The 22923-nt window shown below is 43.7% G+C and overlaps 1 protein-coding gene across 1 annotated transcript in view; it reads left to right on the forward strand.

Annotated features, from left to right (window-relative positions):
• ABCA4 (ATP binding cassette subfamily A member 4) overlaps positions 1–22923 on the forward strand; it is a 1055123-nt gene that overhangs the window by 503100 nt on the left and 529100 nt on the right. The window contains exons 15-16 of the mRNA XM_086957892.1: positions 3445–3528; positions 16634–16702. Of these exons, the coding sequence (XP_086814018.1) occupies positions 3445–3528; positions 16634–16702 (153 nt within the window). The remainder of the gene's footprint in view (positions 1–3444; positions 3529–16633; positions 16703–22923) is intronic.

Raw genomic sequence — 22923 nt, forward strand, 5'->3', positions numbered from 1 at the left:
TCACATGCACATCTGAGGTACAGGAAGCTGCAGCGCTATCTTTCTTCACATGCACATATCTGCTGCACAGGAAACAGCAGTGCAAGCTTTCCTCTCATGCACGTTTCTGATGTACAGAAAGCAGCAGCGCAATCTTTCTTCACATGCACATATCTGATGCATGCCAAGAAGCAGCAGTGCAAGCTTTCCTCACATGCACAAGCTTTCCTCACATGCACATCTGAGGTACAGGAAGCAGCAGTGCAAGCTTTCCCCACATGCACAAGCTTTCCTCACATGCACATATGTAGTACAGGAAGCAGCACGCAAGCTTTCCTCACATGCACAAGCTTTCGTCACATGCACATCTGAGGTACAGGAAGCAGCAGCACAACCTTTCGTCACATGCACAAGCTTTCCTCACATGCACATCTGAGGTACAGGGAGCAGCAATGCAAGCTTTCCTCACATGCGCAAGCTTTCCTCACATGCACATCTGAGGTACAGGAAGCTGCAGCGCTATCTTTCTTCACATGCACATATCTGCTGCACAGGAAACAGCAGTGCAAGCTTTCCTCTCATGCACGTTTCTGATGTACAGAAAGCAGCAGCGCAATCTTTCTTCACATGCACATATCTGATGCATGCCAAGAAGCAGCAGTGCAAGCTTTCCTCACATGCACAAGCTTTCCTCACATACACATGTGTAGTACAGGAAGCAGCAGGGCATGCAAGCTTTCCTCACATGCACAAGCTTTCCTCACATACACATATGTAGTACAGGAAGCAGCAGGGCATGCAAGCTTTCCTCACATGCACAAGCTTTCCTCACATACACATATGTAGTACAGGAAGCACTAGTTTAAGCTTTCCTCACACAGCACATCACAACAAAGGCAGAAGCAGTACCTCTTCACAGTGTGTCTGTAATGCAGAACACCCTTCCAAATCATTCCTCTGACAAAAAATATAGGCCCACATTTATGAAGGGCTTGCACTACCGGTTCACCACTTTTTTGTGAAACTGTGTCAACGTGATCTATGCGCCACACTGCGCCCTATTTACAAAGTGACGCATCTAGGCAGATACATCACTTTGTAAAGGCCTGTGCTACATTATACCTGCGTCAGGTATAATGTATGCAGGGTGGGCGTTTCCATGAACAAAAGCCTCAGAGAACTTGCGCAGTGAAATTTCTGAGCTATCACTACGCCACTTCTACAACTTGACTGCATCAAAATCCTTACGCCTGCTTCAAGCAGTCGTAAGGACTGATGCGGGTCTTTTCACGTTGGACTCGCCCGTGGGCCATGACACATTGCTAGAGTTGCATCAGTTTCCTAACACACTCCAACAATGCATACTTTTTGCACCACCAGATACATCAGAATTCCTGACATATCTGTAAATCTTTGCGCCATGGAGCGCCATATGGTAAATACGGCGCATCTATGGTGTTATAAGGATGGCACTATGAAAAGTGACGCAGCAGTGTTTTTGCTCAGCCAAGGTCACTTTTTATAAATGAGGTATATAATGAGGGGCTAACCAGGAAGGGTGGGGGCTACGCCTCCTGTCTAAACATACTAAAGCAGCCATTGGTATCAGATGAATCCTAATGCCTTACTTTCACCTGGATCACTGCAACAAGATGCACCACTACAGGCACTATTTTTCCTTTGGAATAGGAAGAGGCGGTCTCTGAACCAACTCATCCAACCTGCCCTCTCTGGCACTCTTACAATACTTCTCACTAAAGTGGATTGAAAGTGTCAGCTGCACAAAAATATAAAACACTGATAGAAAAACCCATGGCTAACTTGCATCAGCTTGAGAACGTTGTTACCAGTGCAAAGATGGACTTCCTCAGGCACATAAACTATAAGGGACATTCATTTGTTCGAGCGCCTTGAGGTCCTTAGTTCCTATCGCCGTGGAACATTCCGGAATATGTTGCTATTTTGTAACTTTAACACATTATTGTCTGACCAAAATCTTACCCTCATTGGGACCATTTTAATATTTTCATACAGCAATCTGCACTTGACCGCGGGTGAGTTAACCTTTGCAAAAGATGTATGTCACTGTGCAGCACCAATTTTTAAAGATATTTTTTTATCTGAGCTAAAAGCAGCTGGGCTTATTTACAGGCCCATTGTGCCGCCGGTGCGTGACTTTTATTGACGCACGGGCAGCGCAATGGGATTGCATGCATGACTATTCATTACCCCTGTAAATATGTTTCCCATTCACGCATAACTCTGTGTGAAAGGGGCGTTCCATGAGTATTGCTGTGGGGGTTCCCACGTAACATCCATGGAACATGACGCATTTCCAGATTTACAACATTTTGTAAACCTGAGAATGCATCAGCATCCTGAGTCTCTCCAGGGGAGGCTTAAGGAGGGACAACGAAAATAAATACTTATATTTCTCCTCGTTTTTTCCTCTTTCTGTGCATGAAGAGGAATTGACTTTAATGATTGCTTTTGAAGGTGTCCCTTCCTGCACAAAACCACTCATCCCCTCAGTGCAGGTCCACTTTCAAAATGAGTCAAGAAGGACGGGAATGTGCCGTATCTTGTAGATACATGGCGAATAGTGTGATTTGTGAATCACTGAAGAAAGCGCGAGTTCAACTTGAAACAAAAAGAGTTTCTTCTCCTAAAATTAAACTTTTTAAAAAACTGTTTTGAAGGACAACGCATAATCTGTCATCATATCATATATTCCCCGGATCTTGTAGATACAGCACATTGCTGCCTTTTCATTTTGATTCACAGCAGCACAGCAGGAAGGCCTGCTGCTCTACTGTGTGTCAAAATATTGTAAATGAGGCCCAACATTTTGTGTTGAAATCTGAGGATTTGTAGATTAGGATGAAATGTGTGGCAAATGCAGTACATCCTTAAATATGCTGAAAACGCCAGAGCCGCAGAACCCCATAAATCCAGTGGCCCTGGTCATGGTACTTCATGTCAAGGTGTACAATTATGTGGAACCAAGACTAGACCTCCCAGAATGCAATAAGCAAGAAAATGGAACGTGCAGATGCATGCTCTAGAGGTTTTGTGAATGAAAGAAAGCCGTGGCCATATCACAACGGCTGTCCCCATGACATCATGAGATGACATCATGACACACACCATTACACAACCTTTGAGCCTGCTCGTTTTACAGAACAAGCCAAGATAATCTTTGTTTCTTTTGACATCTATGTTTGTGACATCATGGAAGATGGCGTAAAAAGTGCTGCATCAAATAAAATCTAAATAAGAAAACAATCTTCAAAATTGCATTGATTAAGGTATGCGCAGAACATCAAGCACTGCAAAATTAAGGGTCTGAAAACATGCATTTGAAACGTTGAGAGATTAGCTAAATAACGGGGGTTTCAAGCAGTATCAAAAGAGTGAGTATAAAACCCCTAGCAGCCTTTAGATAATGTCTTGTTTGTGTTGCAGGAGAATATGGCATGCCGAAGGCCTGGTATTTCCCTTTCATGGCCGACTACTGGTGCACGTTCCCACAACCACCGCTCGGAGACGGTGAGTTATTCTGACGTTACGTTCTTGCCTCTAAGTGTACCCTCGGCTTCGAGGCTGCTGATCTGGATAAAAGCAAGGCGCACTAATGTACACGGACGATTGGGGTTGTGGGGCGGGGGGTGGGAAACATGGACTAAAAATAGCGGCGAGGAGGATTCTGGGAATTCCATCGGCGCGCTTTGAACTCACGCTAGCTATATTGCAGAATAGGCCAGTGGCAGGGCCCCCCTCACAGACACGCTAATGAGGTGCATAAACCTAATTAGAGGGAACTCAGGAGAGCTCTGTTGATGGCCCTTAGACCGCCCCACATAGAATGCTGGTGAACTCTGCACCCCTTATAATTAAAAAGTGATTACAAGACCTGTTGGGAAGGTTGCGGATCTGTAGAAAGAACTGCTTTGTTTATTTAAATCAAAATGTGAGTAGTTTAATTGCCACTGGACATGGGACGTAGATAAGATCATAGAAGCACTTACCTCAGACACATTTCTTTGAAACTCATTAATTAACCGCTCTGGGTGCCCCAAGCTGTTTCTCAGACCAGCTAACTGTTTCTGGGGGCAGGAAGGGGTTAATCCAGTTTACAAACATTGTACTGTTTAGGACACTCCAGCTTTAGTAAGGGATTTCTGTGGTGTGTTTTCTATGGGGACAGACTCCCCCAGCATGTTAATTATATAGGTGATATTTGGTTTCGAGGAAGGATTTACATGGTATCAGCCCCAATTGTGTGAATGTGTATTGAAGAACAAGTATGTAGGACGCAGTCAATATAAAATCAAACAGTCCAAGGCTTGTAGTGTTATTCTGAGAATTACTCCGCATCAGCAATGAAAGACTAAAGTGTGTTGCAAGAAAAGGCAAACAATGCCACACACCTGTGACAGTATTATTTAGCTGTTTTGTTAATAACAACACTCTTGGCCAACTACATCCCAGCACGACCATTAAGATCGGCAGACCTCGAATTGGCCGTGGTGCCGCGCTTTAAGCGAAGTAGGGCCGGTGGACGCTCATTTCGAGTGCGGGCCGCTGCTTTGTGGAACTCCTTACCCCCGGCAATTCGCGCTATGAGCGATTTGCTTTCCTTTCGTCGCGCTGTGAAAACGTTTTTATTCCCTTAGTTGTATGCTTGTGCTGTTTTATTTAGTTGTGTTGTGTAGCTGCCTTGTCGGGCGCCAGGACGCTTCTTAGCTGGAGCATCTGTGCGCCAAATAAAAACCACATAACATAACATAACATAACATAGCACTGTGCAACTAAACGGTCGGCAGTTAACTCTTGTGTAAAGGGCATGTCACAGCGCAGTGCACCGTGTGGCACTTTTTATTTTTTGTAACTTTCAATCCATTTGAGCTGAGAACAAATTTTTGAACCGAAATCTGCAAATTAAGCAGCTGTTAGTAGGTTATGTGGCAAGCGTAATAACTCCATTATTAAGTGCCTCAAAATTCCGTCATCACAGCAGCCCTTCTCATACTTATCATCTTTGCACTCAAATGGTTTGTTTCTTTAAAAGCAGAAGCCAGGGCACAGTGTGGTGACTTTGGCCTACCGTGATCACAGATCTGCATGCGCTAACCTTGCTCTCGAAACTTTGACGTCTTCTGGATTTTTTGCACAGCTCCCGCATTCTGTGGATGTGTTCAAATCCCTCGTCAGGTTGTCTACCAAATCCATGATCAGGTTGTCTACCAAATCAATGAAGTTGTAGATACTGTCTCGCATTAAGATCTGGGCATCCAAATCACTATCAAAATAGATGCTGTTTGCAATAAATAGAATGATGATGATCACTGCGCTGTTCATAATACACTGATCACGAACAAAAATGCGCGTGACCGTCCCTCATTGCAAACAGACACAAAGGATATCTCTACGATCACTGTTAATATTAAGAGAAAAATTGCAATATGATGAATACAACTTGTACATGTGGGTAACTTCTACAAGACATGCACCCAAGAACATCAGCGTACTCACCGTTCAAGAGCAAGAGTTTTTGCCCAGGCAGCCTGCTTTATTTTCCGCTTTGGGGTTGGGGTTTTCTCAGTACCTTATAAGGTAAATGTCTGATAAGCTAGTGACAACAGATCCATGACTCTGTTGAGGAAGATCAAATCTTGACAGGGCTAAACTGGTCCCTCTGCCACTCTGGTATTTTCCTGGTCAGCTGCAGAGTAGGGTGCTGCGTTCAAGAGGAGGATTGGCGGCCATGACACAACAGTGCTCCATGGTCCCATTCTGGTCATGGCCTCCTGCAGTATATGGCTGATAAGAACATTTTTGCAAGAGCATATTTTGGTTTCCATTTTGATCCTCGATATTGATACTGATATTGATACTGATGTGGATTACACGAGGTTAGGATTCCAAAGGAGGTGTGTTTATAAACCCAGGAAGAGAAAGGGCACACCAAAGGCCGCTCAGGATCTTTCCCTAGCTCTTAATATGGATAGCAATTTGGAAAATCAGGCACTGGACTGTGATCAGCTAAGTATGGTCAAGCATCTCCAAATGCCGTTGAGGGACACTCCTTTCGGCATTTATGCCAATTAGGTTGGTGACGGACTGTGCTGAGCACCATGCCAGGTGGAGGCTAGAAGGTACTGGGAAACGACAGAGGAGCTCTACAAAGTTTAAACAAGCAAACGTTAGGACAGGGATGTATCGTGCATACCAGATAGCGGAACCACCCAACTCCCCAGCACACACATTTTAGGAAATCTTCCTCCATTTTCTGCAGAGGGACAGACAGGGCTTTGTGGCACTCTTGGTCAGCATCTCTGGACACCATGGACTGGCTTGGGGGCTTCCATGCAGACCGTGTCAGCAGCAGGAAGTCCAGAAAAGCTTCATTATGGTCTCATGCCCATTACTAATCTTTTGGAAATGGTCAGTATCCAGGTCCACGCCTAGCAAGCTCTGCAGCAGGTTCCACGTAACATTTTCATAATTTCAGTGTAATTAGGAGTGACATTTCAATGACGATGAGTGAGACTTTTTCACAAACAAAATCAAGCAATGACGACGAGGTAAAATATAAATAACGTTGGACCTGGCCCAAACGGGATGTGTGAGGCCCCCTGAGGCACAAAAACATCATGGACCTGCCTGGACATCTGTGTTGCTTGGCAGGTTGGGAGAGTCTTTCTTTCCAGCCTTATGTGACTGGCACTGGGTCCCCTGGCTCCTACCTCATAATTAAAGATGCTGCTTAGAGCATCGCTCCATCCAGGGCCTCTCTGCCTCGTGGGACAACAGGATGTGTAACCTCCCAATAACACACTCCTCTGGTACCTACTCTTGCTAGGCGCGCATGCTTGCAGAAAAACAAAACACAAATTGCCACCCTTTCTATGGGGCCCCCCTCCTTGCCGGCAAAATCAGTACAGCATCCAGATACGGGCCTCTAGCATCAAGGGAGTGACCCGGTCCAACAGGGAGCAGGGACGGCAGATTCCAGAGGCCCAACAACAACATGAACTGGCCCCAGTTCCCAGGCGGGGCTGTCAGTTACAGAGAAAAGTAACACATTTTTTAGTAACATTCTCCATGGTAGTTGTTCTGAAGAGGGGTCCACCTTATGGTCACTGTCTTTCACAGTTGGCTAGTAGCTAACTGCCAATAATAAGAAATGCATCTTTAGTTTCACATGTCCACTGTTAGGATGAGACCAAGTTTTCCCACCCCTGGCCAGTGACATGCTTTACCTGTTGCCAACTTACACTACCTTTCTGGTTACTATGTGCTCCTATTCAAAATTGCAAACTGCAAGGGCTGGTGTGGTGAGAAAAAATATTTCTGCTGAAAAGGCTTTGTGGAGGAAAGAGCGGACATTCTGTCCTTGTGTCTGTGAGGAGTATTGATCTTCCATTCTGTGCTCACCTTTTGGGACTGGGATGTGTCAAGCGAGAGTTATTATACTACATCTTGGTCTGTGGTGCTGAATATATAGCCTTAGAATGGAACTTGCTCTGGAGACCTGTTTCAGGATTTTGCATCCGAGTGTGCTTCACAGTGCCTTGCAAGTAGCCTTGGATGGGGAATGTTCCTTTTGAAAGTGTGATCAGGGGCATTAACCTCCACCCACTAGCTACCTGCCTATAGTGTTCCAAAATCCCTAACTTCTTAGTATATCAAGCATTCCCTTGCAGGATGACATAGTCAATGTGGCTACAGGGATTTGGTAGAAGGGTCAGTCTGCCCAGGTAGTCTCCTTGAATCTGGCCAGCAAGGGCAGGAACCCTATTTAAACACCCTTTCCACTGCCCCACGGTTGTGGGTGGTAACGGCGGCCTTAAGCTTAGGCGAATACTTTACTTTTACAGAATCTGAAGACAAAGAGTTGACATTTTTTGACTCCGATGTAAAGAAATGATTTCAAAATGTTTACTTGAGGTGATATGCTTTCCTGGCTTCATGCAGTCATTTCACGTGGAAGGACGTGTAAAGTCTCAAGGAGCTCGCAACTCCATCAGCAGGCACAGAATACAAACACAGCTTGACTGACATTAACTGGAGGGCATAGCACATGCGGAGTCCCCTGCAAGCCTGCATGTGGCTACACATTGATGCAGCTTATTTGTGCTGCAAGCACGAGAAGGACGAGCATACAAAAGTGCCCTCGATTTGCTGATCATGTAACAAAGAAATGAATTCACAGTACTGGGGACCACCTGCAAGGTCTAAAAGTCCTGACCTTCCTTTAAAAGCTGGGTCGTACTTACCAGTAGAAGGTGAAGGGGAAGATGCACAGACAAAGACTAAATGCACAAGACACACAGTTCCAGGAAAAAAGTAGCCCAACCACTCCTAGAGCAACCTAATGTTGTGGAATGATCTGAAAGGCAAACTTTCCACTTTCCACATACGTTTTCAATCCAGTTTTTTAAAAACATTTTTAAATATCGCAAACCCAACCTGAAGTTATTGGAGCGTTTTACATGAGCACCAGTTACATTACACAAGTAAACACACACTTTTGTTGTTGTTTAGGAATGGGCCCCCAGATGCATCAAGCATCCATTTTGCGATTCCTTATTAGCGAAAAATAAGGAATCACTAATTAGGAATAGCAAAATGCTATGCAAGAAGAACTCGCTCAAAAAATAGCGAATTCTTAAAATTCCTTAATTGTGACTCGCAAATTGCGAGTCGCAATTAAGGAATACCTCCCCATTCATTCCTATGGGCCTAGCCATAGGAATGAATGGGAAGACATTCTCAATTTGCGAACCGCAATTAGCGAATCGCAAATTTGAGAATGCGATTTCAAGGGTGCAGGGGTGTCCAAAGGACACCCTGTTGCACCCCTGAAATTGATCTGTGCACATGTGTTGCGCACATACATGCCCTTAGGACATGTGTGTGCGCAACATGAAACTTTGAAAAATGCACAAAAGGCATTTTTCTAAGTTTGTGCAAATTACAATGAAGTTGAACTTCATGGTAATTTACCACTCCTATTAGCGAAATCGCTAATTTTTTAACTTTGATGCATTGCATTTAAGGAATCTCAATTTGAGATTCCTGAAATGCAAGTAATTGTAATTTAGTGAATTCTTAATTTGCGATTTTTGCATTTGGGATGATACATCCCAAATGCAAAAATACCAGTCGCAAAGGGGCAGATTATGAGAATCTGCCCCTTTGCTAGCGGATTTTACCTTGATGCATCTGGGCCGGGGAGATTAAGAGTCAGATTTACTAAACGTTCATGCAAGGCAGCAAGACAACTTGCTGAACTGCGTGAAAGGTAGACGGCAGTAATGTGATATATTTACCAATATATGGCGCATGCCTGCTCTCTTCTTGTGCTAGTGCACAATCTGCTGCTTAGCGCCAATGCAAGAACCATTGTCTCATGGTGCAATGGGTGCATGTGTTGCAGGACAGGAAAGATTGTTTTTGTGCAGAAAGGGGCACCTAAGTGTTTTACCGTTAATCACAGCATGTTGAGCCGACGCCAAGACCTGAACTTGGTTCCCCAGTTTCAAAGTCGGCAGCTTTGGCCATTATGCCACATCCCGTGTCTAGTCCGAGAAAGATTTTGCCTTTTACAGGGAGGCCAGCCTGCCGCGGAGGCTTTAACGATGCAAAAAAGAGCATAGTTGACTCAGCACAGCAGCCCTAATCACCAGGCATGGCAGTGGTTTTCCATTATGTGTTCGCTTCCACTGACATGTCGCCTCTGACTGGTATCACCAACACAGCGCGCAACATGTCGGCACTTGCCCAGGACGTGACACTGATGGAAGTCAACAAACAGAAACAAAGGGCGCCCATCAAAAGAGGCTTAAAGACTTCAAGTGAGACAAAAAGCATCACCTTTAGAGCTGTCGGAACAGACTGAGCAAATAAATGTAGGGGGAAATCATCAAACGGGTAGTACACTTCCAAACCGACTTACACTGTAGTGTCACCACTGATGCAGGAAATTCAGAATGATAAATTATTACATTCAACTGCAGCATTAATTGCCTCTTGCATTACATTCTGTTATTAAAATGTGGTGATACATTCGTGAGGAAATGGAAAAGTTACATTGTGTACACGTATTCCCTTATTCCGAGATGTCTGGGTGGTATCCGCGAGGAAGGAGCCACCCCATCCCCTTTAGAGGGGCCCGCTGTTCCAGCGCCTGAAATCACCAATTGCGACCAAACCGAGCCCGATTTTACAGAGTGCAAAAACGCACCTGGAAAAATCATGGGTAAAAGCAGGGCCTGAGGGTCATAGGTGACTCGACCTCATCGCCACCCAAACCCGACAACAACACGGGCGACCATGTAACACTCCCAGCCCTGAAACTTCCCCTACTGCCAGCCCCGTCCTCGCCCCTCCTCTGGCCTCTACCACGTGCCCAGCAGCCCACTGTGGAGCCGCACTCACATTTACCACTTGCTCAGAGAGAGCAGGTGGGAAATATGAGCATAAAGGTCTTAGGAATCAAGAAAAACCTGCTGGAGACTAGTACCTTGTGATCAAGGCTCGAGTCAGGCTACCACGCGGGTGGACGGCGTCCCCCCACTTATTTTACTGGAAACTTGATAACTGGAGCAAATGGAGCCACACATTTACTCTTTGGCTTCCTGGGGCGAGATCGGAGCTCATTCAGAACGCTGCTCCCGTGCTGGCTTATCTGATGCAATTGCATCAAAGGGGTAAGCTAAGGGAAGCAATGAGTCTGATGGTGCGTGCCAATTTTCGTGACGTCACTTTCTGTTGTGACGTCAGCCTCCCCTCCACTTCTTTTTTTAGGACTTGTGCCCTGCTTGTGATTCATGTCCTGCAGCGTTTCCCCCATTTCAGGGACTAGTTCTCGTAATGGTGGATGTAGGTGGGAAGATATCGGAAACGAAAGATCCGTCCGTCGTTTATCCCCACCTTAAAGCTGACCAATCGTTCTGCAGATTACTCCCTTAGTTCATTTTCAGTTTTTTCGCATAATAATGGGGAAGTGTTCCTTAAGGTTGAAGCTCTCTTTAAAGGCCTTGTCAGGGTGACGAACTGTGAACCCAATCTAGCCCTGGAAATATTCTCAGACCAGATCCTGGGGAAGAACTGCCTGGCCCCGGGAGGTTGGAATCACTTGCTTCCTGCTTTTGCTACTCAGAGCGGATATTGCAGCAGCCCTACCAAACCGCCCCTAGTATCAAAACCAGCCCCCACTGCTGCAAAACCGGCCCCCACCATTCCAGCCTCCCGGGGAAATGCCCGATGCTCGGTAGGGTCAGTCCGGCCCCTGCCTTGTCCTTTGAAACAGAGAGAGCAATGATCACCTAACCTGTTCGTCCCATTTGACACTAAGTTTAATCTTGGGCATATTATATTATCTCCTAGCTCCCTGCTGCCATTAAATATACAGTTGGGGGCTCTTGACTAGCCAATGGGAGACTGAGTTGGAACTAAATAAGAAGATTTTCTACCACGTAGGTTGTCTAGTCTCCACTAGGCCAGTAAAAAAGGGGCAGAGCCAATTAGATTTCACTTGAGGCCTGGAAAAATGACAGAGCTCGGAAAAACCTGCTCATAACTTAAGAGAGTCTAGTAAAGGCTGGATGGCCAAGGGCAGAGCCAGTCACATGACAGCTGCGGCACTTGAAGGCTTGTAGCGTCTGGGAAACGGCCATAAGTCAAATGAGCCCTTGAAAGACCAGTGAGTTTATGAATAGGGAGGTGAGACTCCTGAGGACAATTGTATGCCTGCCGGGCTAGGGTGAATGCAGCCCTAGCAGTTCACAAGCACTAGGGCAGTAGGGGTGGGTGTAGTAAGTCATGCGAGTCCTTGAAAGCCTGGGGGGTTTCATATCATGCAACCAGTCATCGTGTCATATCTGGGAGCACTAGCCAGTCTGAGACTCTCCAAGTTTCCCTGCAGGGCACAATGCGTGTTCCTATGTTCAGTGGAAGGATGATCACACTATGATCTGTACTCAGACATAAGCTTTGAAAAGAATTCAGCATTTGTTTGAATCTCTTAGAGGAGCTCTCTAAAATTGTCCTTTGTTGTGAAGGGCATGCGAAATGAGATCATGTCACCACCCTACTGGCTAAAGTCATCAGATCACAGCTTACCTGAGGATAGTGACCGAGATGATAGTCATACTTCTCCAGCTGGAAGCAGAGACATTTTAAGGCATGGACACCGTGGGCAATTGCCCGGGCCCCCACCTTCTAAGGGACCCCCTGAGAATGAGATCTTTATATTTGACCTCTGTATTGTATTTCTCTATCTAAACGTCTCTCCGCCTACCTCTACCTGTCTTTCTACCCAATGTCACCCTAAGGCAGGACATATTTCAACCTTTTGTGTGACCCTGCTAAAGTTTTAACATATAATTTAGTATTGCTTGGCATCCTGCAGGCATGACTTAGCAGGCATGAGTATTACAATTCAAAGTTGTTCTGCACAGAGCCCCCAAAATAAGTCTTGCCCTGGGCCCCAAATATCCTTAAGATAACACTGGCTGGAAGACAGGTATAAGCCCTTCCACACCATTTGATCTTTCCCAGGGTCCTGCATGCCTCAATCCAGAGAGTGGAAAACACAGTGCATTGAAAAAAAATGTGAGAAAGGAGAAGAGGAAACGTCCAGACTGTGAAACACTATTTTAAAAAACACAATGTGAAGATTTTTTTAAATTCAGATAAAACTGAGTCCGGACCTCATGACATCTTCATTCAGTGAATCCTTTCTTTTGTTCTGGTATTATGTGCATAGTCAGACCAAGGGAGTTAAAGTTAATCTAATTGAAGAGATGGGGACTACTGATTAAATTGTCCACTGTATAATCAGGGGCCCAGAGGTCTAATCTTTGCAACCCGCATGACCAAACTTTGTAACCTTAGGTAAGTCATATACACCCACATGCATCATTGCACCCGTTTGCGATTCCTAAATTGCGAAAATTTGGGAATCGCAATTTAGAAATCGCAAACGGCAATGCATGAATAATTCGTAAATATTTTTGCGATTTCTTAATTTTCTTAATTGCGATTCACATTTTGCGAATCGCAATTAAGGAAAACCTTCCCATTGATTCCTATGGGCCAAAAGGCCCATAGGAATCAATGTGAAGGCATTAACATTTTGCCAATTTCATTTTGCGAATCGCAATTTGTTAATGCATTTCAAGGGTGCTGAAGGGGGTCCAAAGGACCCCCCCCTGCACCCTTGAAATGTTTTTGTAAGTGCAAGTTTCACACACACATGTCCAAAGGACATGTGTGTGTGTAACATGACACTTTCAAAAATGCATTTTTGTGCATTTTTGAAAGATTTCGCAAATTAACACGAGGTTCACCCTCGTGTTAATTTGCTCCCCTATTTGCGAATTCGCAATTTTTAAAACATTCATGCATTGCATTTAAGGAATCGCAAAAATGTGATTCCTTAAATGCAATCGCATTTTTAGAAATCGCAAAAAATTGCATTTCTACACAATTGTTTAATGCATCCCAAAAAGTGATTTTGGAATCGCAAACAGCCGAATTTTGCGATTCGCACCGTTTGCGACTCCAAGTTTAACACCATATTGCCTGCATCTGTGAAAACATCGACCTAAATTGCGTTTTGTATATGTCTTTCTATGTATTTTTCCTCTGTCTTTGTAATATTTATGTATGTTGATAAAGTTAAAAAAAATCTTTTATGAAATAAGAAAAGAAAAAGAAGAAAAAAATCTATGAATTAAATAATAATTTTTCTACTCTATAACAATTAATAAAAATAAATAATATATCAATATTCCTCGCTATTCATTATGTGGCTTATTTTGAAAGTCAATCACTTCAAGTGCAAATGATATGTAGATTATATTAGGGCAGTATGTATTTTATTGTTTGCTAATCTAGTTCTTTTCATACCTACACAATTGTTTAATGCATCCCAAAAAGTGATTTTGGAATCGCAAACAGCCGAATTTTGCGATTCGCACCGTTTGCGACTCCAAAATCGCTTGATGCATGTGGGTGATAGCAACTAACACCCTGTGTCTGTGTTCCATTATCAGCCAAAGTTGGGCATACACACGTATAGTTTGTACACCCTGTTAGGTACTATATACAAACAGCAGGTTTACTCCTAATCCCTGGCATACAGCTGTATTCAAGTAACACTTATATGAAAAGGTGCCCTGGGATAGCAAATCAAACATCCGCTTAGAGATATCTTAATGCTTACATTCATTCAATCATTCATTCCCTTGTAGCAGCCCTCTTGTTAGGTTCCTAATGGATGGAAAGGATGGATTTACCTGAACACAGGTGTTTCCCTCAGGAATTCAGAGTTCTTTCAGGGTCATGTTAATAGGGCTGGAGTTTGGTTTGGTAACTCCCACAAACAGGGGGTTATAATATAGAAGCACTGTATGCACTTGAGAACAAAGTAAGCACTTGTGCCCCACTCCTCCAAATGCAAAAACAACAGTTGATGGACAGAATGCAGAACAATGTCTTACATTCACCCCAGTTTTTGCACTCCACACCACCCCAGTTCAGACATGCCATTTGCAAATCAGCCTTGACCCTGTGCCTCATGGGAACAGTCCAGCCCGAACTGCCGAGTCATGTCTTTCCTGGACCTATCGTTTTTTTGCACTCCACACCACCCCAGTTCAGAAATGGCCATTTGCAAATCAGCCTTGACCCTGTGCCTCATGGGAACAGTCCAGCCCGAATTGCCAAGTCATGTCTTTCCTGGACCTATCGTTTTTTTGCACTCCACACCACCCCAGTTCAGACATGGCCATATGCAAATCAGCCTTGACCCTGTGCCTCATGGGAACAGTCCAGCCCGAACTGCAAAGCCATGTCTTTTCCTGGTCTCGTTTACTGGCAGGTAAAGTGTTTACAGAGCGAACTAAATTAATGGACTCATAAGAAGCTAGTCGTTTTTTTCTTCTATTCAGGGAGTGACCCTTTAAGCAGCAGACATACTTATTTGTATTATATTTACAAAGTGCTGTAAATATCTCAAATTCTGAGTTTTATATCGCACTAACATTGCATATTTTTAATTTTGAAGGGCCCTTTTCCAGGTATCTGTTAGAGAAAACAGCATGAGTGCGCTTACTGTAGTGCTATTGAGAATTCTAACACTTTCCTTTTTACAGAGATCAGAATGTAACCTTATACTTTGAACTGGGTCCTAGTATTTAAAAGGTGGTTGGAGCTAGGGGCGAAAGATGTTTCGGGTTAGTGTGATGATGTTACTATACATCCTAAGTGATAAAGTATTATTTACTATACATTATCAAAATATTGAAATTCACCTAGGTGTTTCCTAACCTTGTAAATGAACTCTTCCTTTGTTTTCATTCTTCTTATGACCGTGGAACTTCTAATTGTATTGCAATAGCCTTCTAAGGGATAGTAGGTGTCTTTAGCCCTAATATCTGAATCCTGCAAGATCCAACAATGTGTGGCTCTGAGCGTGAATATCTCCTCAACTAAACCAACCTCAACCAGAACAACATTCCTTTTCCATTCTCCCACAAACTCTGTAATACCAACATTGTAGGACACCAGCTAACCCCAGCGTTCACATTAAATGTAGAATCCAAGGGTTGAAATATAAGATCAGAACATTGAGCCACCTGATACAAATGATGCAAAAGTATGGGCAGCTGTGAGGCTTTAAGGGACTTAGTTGATGCATGACTGGGCTACTTATCCTACCAGAAGGAATTCCACTGTTCCTGATCCGCAGTTTGTTCGACTTGGAGGAGCAAACCAGCCAAAGATCTTAAAATGGCTGATTGATTTTGGAAGTGAGGTGAGGTGTTTCTGCAAGACGTCATAAGAACTGTACAAAAATGTTCATTTTACATCTTTTTATTGCGATTGTGTAGTATTAAAGACTTGTAGCACATTATTCAAGTCTGTGTGAAAGTACGTTAGACGATGTTTCATCCCAGAAAGGGAAAAAAACAGGTTCTCGAAACCTTTACCATTGTTTCCATCCCCATGAAGTGAAGTCAAAGTCAAATAAGTCTTTATTGAAGTGTATATCATTAAGGAACACTAACTGACTTCCAAGTGAGACTGAAGCTGTGCTCTATGTAGAGACGATGCAAGATTGTTACAATTTGCATTGGGGCCTATAGAACCATTTTATATTGACATAGAACATCCTCTCACTTCACCCCCATACTTTTTAAGAGACAGATCTATTATGTAGTAATTAGCAGAGGAAGGAGGAAGCAATTAAGATATTTTTCTTTGAACTAAGGGGATCTGATGAAGTCCTTGTGACCTAGTTTTCCAAGAGAAACCTGTTTCTTGTTGGTCAAAAGTATATTTATTTATTTGTTTAATTATTCCACAAAAGATGTATTCGTTAAGTTATGTCAGCCTCGTCCCCAGGGGAATGTGTCCGGTACATTTGACTACCCAGTTCATGTATTCTGCCAGCCTACACTATTTCCTGCTTCTAAGAGGCGGCCAATCAGGAAATAGATCTGCCTTGATTGGACAACTCCGCCTGCATGCTCATCTACTAGGTGCCTCGCGCAGACGGTTGCTAGGTGATTGGAGTTAACATTTTCCTTCAGGTAACCTTATTTTCTTAATCTTTTTCCACTCCGGCCCTCAAAAGTGGATTCCGTCGTAACTGAGCTTTCGGTCCATGAGCACCCAGATGACTTCCCGTCACTAGAAGAAGAAGGTAAGAGGTTGAATAAGCCTTATTTATTTATAGCATTGCTTTATATCATGCTGAGTTCTGACAGGGGAATCACTAGAGTGTTATTGATTGTTAAAGAGCAGGTTCATACACATAAGTCTCTCATTGTTTACCTTAAATTGTGTTAATTCGTTTCATACTTTCAATGAGCAAAATAAAGAAAGCTGAACAATTAAAAAAAAAACGTTGTTAGACCAGGTATCCTGATACTTTCTTATGCTAGTTATTGGATAATTTAATTTTGGAGAAGTATGATGACGACCTGCATGAATGGTCACTTACATTCTGCCATCTTAGGTACATACATTCCCACCAACCTAGGCTCATATTGGCCCACCAAAACAGTCCTATACATTCCAACTGGCTCAAGCATAGTAACTCCAAGAAACTCTGGTACCTTCTTCTCCCACCAAAACACGCATAAACCGGTCATTAATGAGCAACATACAGCCCCAGCAACTGAGCCCAACAACCCCACTATTTCAGGTGCATAATGTTCCATCAACTCAGGTTAATACCTTCCCAGTCAGTGGGAAGGTACACTCCAATCAACCTAGGTACCCCAATGGCCACCATCCGAGGCACATATACGCCTACCCACATTACTAGCATAGGTCCATAGAACCCCTCTAAATCATCTCATTATTGTCACACTGATTCAGCGCATATAGACCCATGAACCTGGGCACCTAAAGTCCGACTAACTCAGGTACCCTCAGTACAGTCAACTAAGGCCCCTACAGTGTTATCGCCTCAGGTACATATAGTCCACTGACTTGGGAATTAACAGCCGCAGTAACCCTGGTACTTGCACTTCACCAAACTCAGATACATGGGCTCTGCCAACTAAGACGTATACTCCCATCAGTTCCAGTACGTGTCCTCCACCAACTCACGCACAAACACCCTCTTTGACTTGTGCGTACAATCCTCCTGTCACAGTCATATGGAGCCCCACACGCTCAGATGCATACACGCCTGGCAAAACAGGCTGGGATGGTCAATTGACTCAGGCAGATACAGTTCTACCAGATCTTGCATATACCCACCAGCAAAGGTATACACAGTCCCACCGACCTGCACACACAGTAGTGCCAATACAGGCACATACAGTCACCCAGAATGAGGTCCATACAGACCCAATGACCGAGGTATATGCATTCCCAATAACTCAGTGACACACAGTCCTATCAACTCAGGTTCACATAGTACTGCAGTCAGGGCATATACTGTCACACAGACTCAGGTGTATACAGTCATCCTACCAAACCAGGCACATACACTCCTGCCAACACAGGCATACACATTCTATCTAATTCAGGTACACACATACACTCCTGCCAACGCAGGCATACACATTCTATCTAATTCAGGTACTCGCATACGCTCCTGCCAACGCAGGCATACACATTCTATCTAATTCAGGTACACACATACACTCCTGCCAACGCAGGCATACACATTCTATCAAATTCAGGTACACGCATACGCTCCTGCCAACGCAGGCATACACATTCTATCAAATTCAGGTACACGCATACACTCCTGCCAACGCAGGCATACACATTTTATCTAATTCAGGTATACGCACACACTCCTGCCAACACAGGCATGCACATTCTATCTAATTCAGGTACACGCATACGCTCCTGCCAATGCAGGCATACACATTCTTTCTAATTCAGGTACACACATACACTCCTGCCAACACAGGCATACACATTCTATCTAATTCAGGTACACACATACACTCCTGCCAATGCAGGCATACACATTCTATCAAATTCAGGTACACGCATACGCTCCTGCCAACGCAGGCATACACATTCTATCAAATTCAGGTACACGCATACACTCCTGCCAACGCAGGCATACACATTTTATCTAATTCAGGTATACGCACACACTCCTGCCAACACAGGCATACACATTCTATCTAATTCAGGTACACGCATACGCTCCTGCCAATGCAGGCATACACATTCTTTCTAATTCAGGTACACACATACACTCCTGCCAACACAGGCATACACATTCTATCTAATTCAGGTACACACATACACTCCTGCCAATGCAGGCATACACATTCTTTCTAATTCAGGTACACACATACACTCCTGCCAACACAGGCATACACATTCTATCTAATTCAGGTACACACATACACTCCTGCCAACACAGGCATACACATTTGATCTAATTCAGGTACACGCATACGCTCCTGCCAACGCAGGCATACACATTTGATCTAATTCAGGTACACACATACACTCCTGCCAACGCAGGCATACACATTCTATCAAATTCAGGTACACGCATACGCTCCTGCCAACGCAGGCATACACATTCTATCAAATTCAGGTACACGCATACACTCCTGCCAACGCAGGCATACACATTTTATCTAATTCAGGTATACGCACACACTCCTGCCAACACAGGCATACACATTCTATCTAATTCAGGTACACGCATACGCTCCTGCCAACGCAGGCATACACATTCTATCGAATTCAGGTACACGCATACACTCCTGCCAACGCAGGCATACACATTTTATCTAATTCAGGTACACACATACACTCCTGCCAACACAGGTATACACAGTCTATCGAATTCAGGTACACGCATACACTCCTGCCAACGCAGGCATACACATTTTATCTAATTCAGGTATACGCACACACTCCTGCCAACACAGGCAAACACATTCTATCGAATTCAGGTACACACATACACTCCTGCCAACACAGGTATACACAGTCTATCGAATTCAGGTACACGCAAACACATTTGCCAAAACAGGCATATGCAGTCCCTTTGATTCAGACACATACACCGCATGCATTCAGTGCACTGACTCTGGCACACACATGCCTACCAACTCACGAATATGCCCACCAGGCGAGGGTTATATAGAACCAATGACCTGCACGTACACTCATGCCAACACAGGCATTCAGTTTATCAGATTCCGGCACATGCACTCGTGCTAACACAGGCATTTAAAGTCCTTGTGACTTAGGTAACACACAGCCCAAGGAACTCAGGGACATTTAAAATGTATAATGTCTCCCAGACTGAGGCAAGTTCAGCCAGCTATCCCTAGCACCTGCAGTCCCACTGACTGACGCATATATAGTATCAACTACTCACACAGTATATATACTGTGTGAGTATAGTCACATATAGTCCGAGCACAACAATTTAGGCTTATATAGTCCTAGTGACATAAGTGCATACAGTCCTACCACCTCAAGCACTCATAGGCACACCAAATCAGACGTTCAGTCTTGCTTCCTCGCAAGTTTCCAGAATCAGTAACATTCTCAGTGTAATGATCTTGAGAGATGAGGTCAGCAGGTGGGTGGTTTGTCTAATAAACTGCGTGCATGTATGTATTGGTGTTTATATAGATGTAAATAGGAAACAAATATAGTCTCATATGATGTATAATATCAAGTTTGAGTGTCTCGTGCTTATTTTGTGTGCATGTAGTTAGTCTAGAGTTAGATTGTTGCAGCCGACACATGTTTCGCCCGAGGGTGTCTTTTCGGAGTGTAGTTCTTTAACTGCAAGATGGGAAACTGTTATGGAATGAAAATATAAACTAACTCTAAGACCTTCAGAAAACAATCTTCTTTAGATTCAAGGTTAAACCCTGCACTTGATCCTTTGCAGGCACCACAGGCCTTGGAGCAAAACACGTGTCGAATGAAACCAAGTTACTTCAGAGTAGATGAAAAACATAAAAACATGCCTGCTAGGTGTTTATACTTTATACCATATGTGGTTGTCTTTGTTTACAAAATTTAGGCTTAAATGGAGGGGAAGCTCAAACCAAGGCACCAGTACGACAATATAAACGGCTTTAATCATATATGGTTGTATGCATTCAATGTCTACAAGCAAACAAAATACCACACAGTGCCACAGACCTGGTAAATAACACCGCCAACAGAAAGTGACGAAAAACAGGCATGGTTTCGACCGGGTTCCCAGGGCAGTCCTATGGGAAAAGTTAAAGAAGTGGGGGATCCCAGTAAAACTTCTGGAGGCAATTGTTCAGTTACACTCAGGCACATGGGTTCAAGTGAAGTTGGGGTCCGGCACACATCTCTCTCGGAAAATCATGACAACCAGAGGTGTCAAACAGGGATCTTTTCTGGCCCCACTTCTTTTTATTCTGTTCATAGCAGACCTGCGGCAGCCCTGGAAGAAACCAACAGTCACCCACCTAAGATTGGAGGCACGCCTATAAGCAACCTTCTCTACGCTGACGACTTAGTTCTTTTTAGTCTTACACGTGTAGGATTGCAAAGGCTCCTGGACAATCTACACATTTACACCGCCGCGAATCAATTAGAGGTTAACCTAAAAAAAAAACCAAGTGGTTACCTTTGAAAGAAAACGCAACGTCGGGGGGGGCTGGTTGTACAACAACATGAGCCTTGCAATAGGAAGCACATACAAATACTTAGGGGTTAATTTTGACTCTAGGGGCAACTTCGTTAAACAGCACAAGGAGATATCAGCCAAAGCTGTGTCCCTGCAGGTGACCCTCTCCAAGCTCTCAAAAAATGTGTCTGGCTGAAGTTTATCACCCTTACTAGAAGTTATGAGAGCGAAAATTGGTCCGACCCTGTCATACGGCATTGAGATTTTCAGGGGTAATCTAAACACCAATCTAAACCAGCACTTGACTGAAATTTATAAAAAAGTCCTCCACCTGCCCAAAAATGCTTCTGCTGCCCAGATCAGACTAGAACTGGGCTTAATAAATTATGAAGTCTCTAACATTGACACGTACTTAAAATTTTGCCATAAACTTAGACAAGCAGACACAGGCTCACTAGAGTCACTAGTTTGGTTAGATATCACCGGGAAAAATCCAGGGGGCTCGTATGGTCGCCTTTTTAAGGATTCCATCCGAGAAATGTCTGCGGGCGACCTATGGGCTCTTAACCCCAGTACGACCGCATTCAAAACCACTATTAAGAAATGTGTCAGAATGAGCTCCCTAATCATTGATAAAGCCCATTTTGCCAAATGCAGACACGCATGGGCAATTATGAATTCTTGCGGGCGGCTATCTCCTGCCACCAACCTGTCCTACACCTACTCCCTGTACTTAAAACTTAGCTTTATGGCTATCAGACTGGGTGACTGGCAATTCCTAAAAGATTTGCCTTGCTGGCGTCGCACGTCAGAAGTTTTATGCAGAGGGTGCGGCAAGACGGCTGAAACCTTGGAGCACGTGGTCTGTCTTTGCCCTGCCCTTATGTCACAGCACAGACGCAAATTGAAAACGGAGTGGAACAGGCTGGGTATCCGGACCTGCAGACAGGCAATTATTGCAGCCCTAAGCCCTGAAAACACAGCTTTAAATATAGGCCTTACAACCTATATACGCTTTGCATACCGCAACTTTACACATGCTTCTCCCTGGTTAGCAATAGTTTAAATTAAATTGTACTCTATCTCTAAGCTGCTAAAACTGCTCTTTTTATTATTTTGACTGTATTTTACCATAACCTGCTGCTATTGAACAGTCGCTGCTATTTTTATCCAATCTCACTTTTATCATAATTCGTAGTTATTCGCCGAATATTAGACTGTTTTTATAAGCTCAACATTGCTAATCGATAGTACCACAAACTTCTTACGTTTTGAAGCTCTGTTTAATGTTATGCTGCTTTTTTTTTCTATTCATTTATATGTAATAAGATGCTGCATAACACAATTTGGAAGATCTGCATTTAATTATTGTTGTTCAATTGATTTTTGTTTTTCTCGTCTTTATAATGTGTACTGTCGTTGGTGCTCTCTTTAAGGATAATATTTTATATCTAAATAAAGATTATTATTATTATTATTAGGCATGGTTTGAATTAGGAAAACATTAGTGCTCTCCCGGAAACTGCTAATGGACGAAGATTAGAAGTCTTCTCTTTTTTTGTTTTATTCCCACACCTTAGAGCATATCAGCAAAAGATGCTGTACATACCACATGTAGGTTGTCTCACAGGACATTTAATAGTTCGGCTGGATACATGTTGGGGTGGGTTATAATGAGTTCTGATTCCTGCATGCAAGATAGATAATTTGCAATTGCTTATTGTGACATGACATGCTTGTATCTTATACGCTTATTTACAGTATTATTTACAGTACTATCTGCTTTTAACTTGACTCTAGGCGCA

This window comes from Lissotriton vulgaris, chromosome 1_1 (genome assembly GCF_964263255.1).
Source record: "Lissotriton vulgaris chromosome 1_1, aLisVul1.2, whole genome shotgun sequence".
Lineage (NCBI taxonomy): Eukaryota > Metazoa > Chordata > Amphibia > Caudata > Salamandridae > Lissotriton > Lissotriton vulgaris.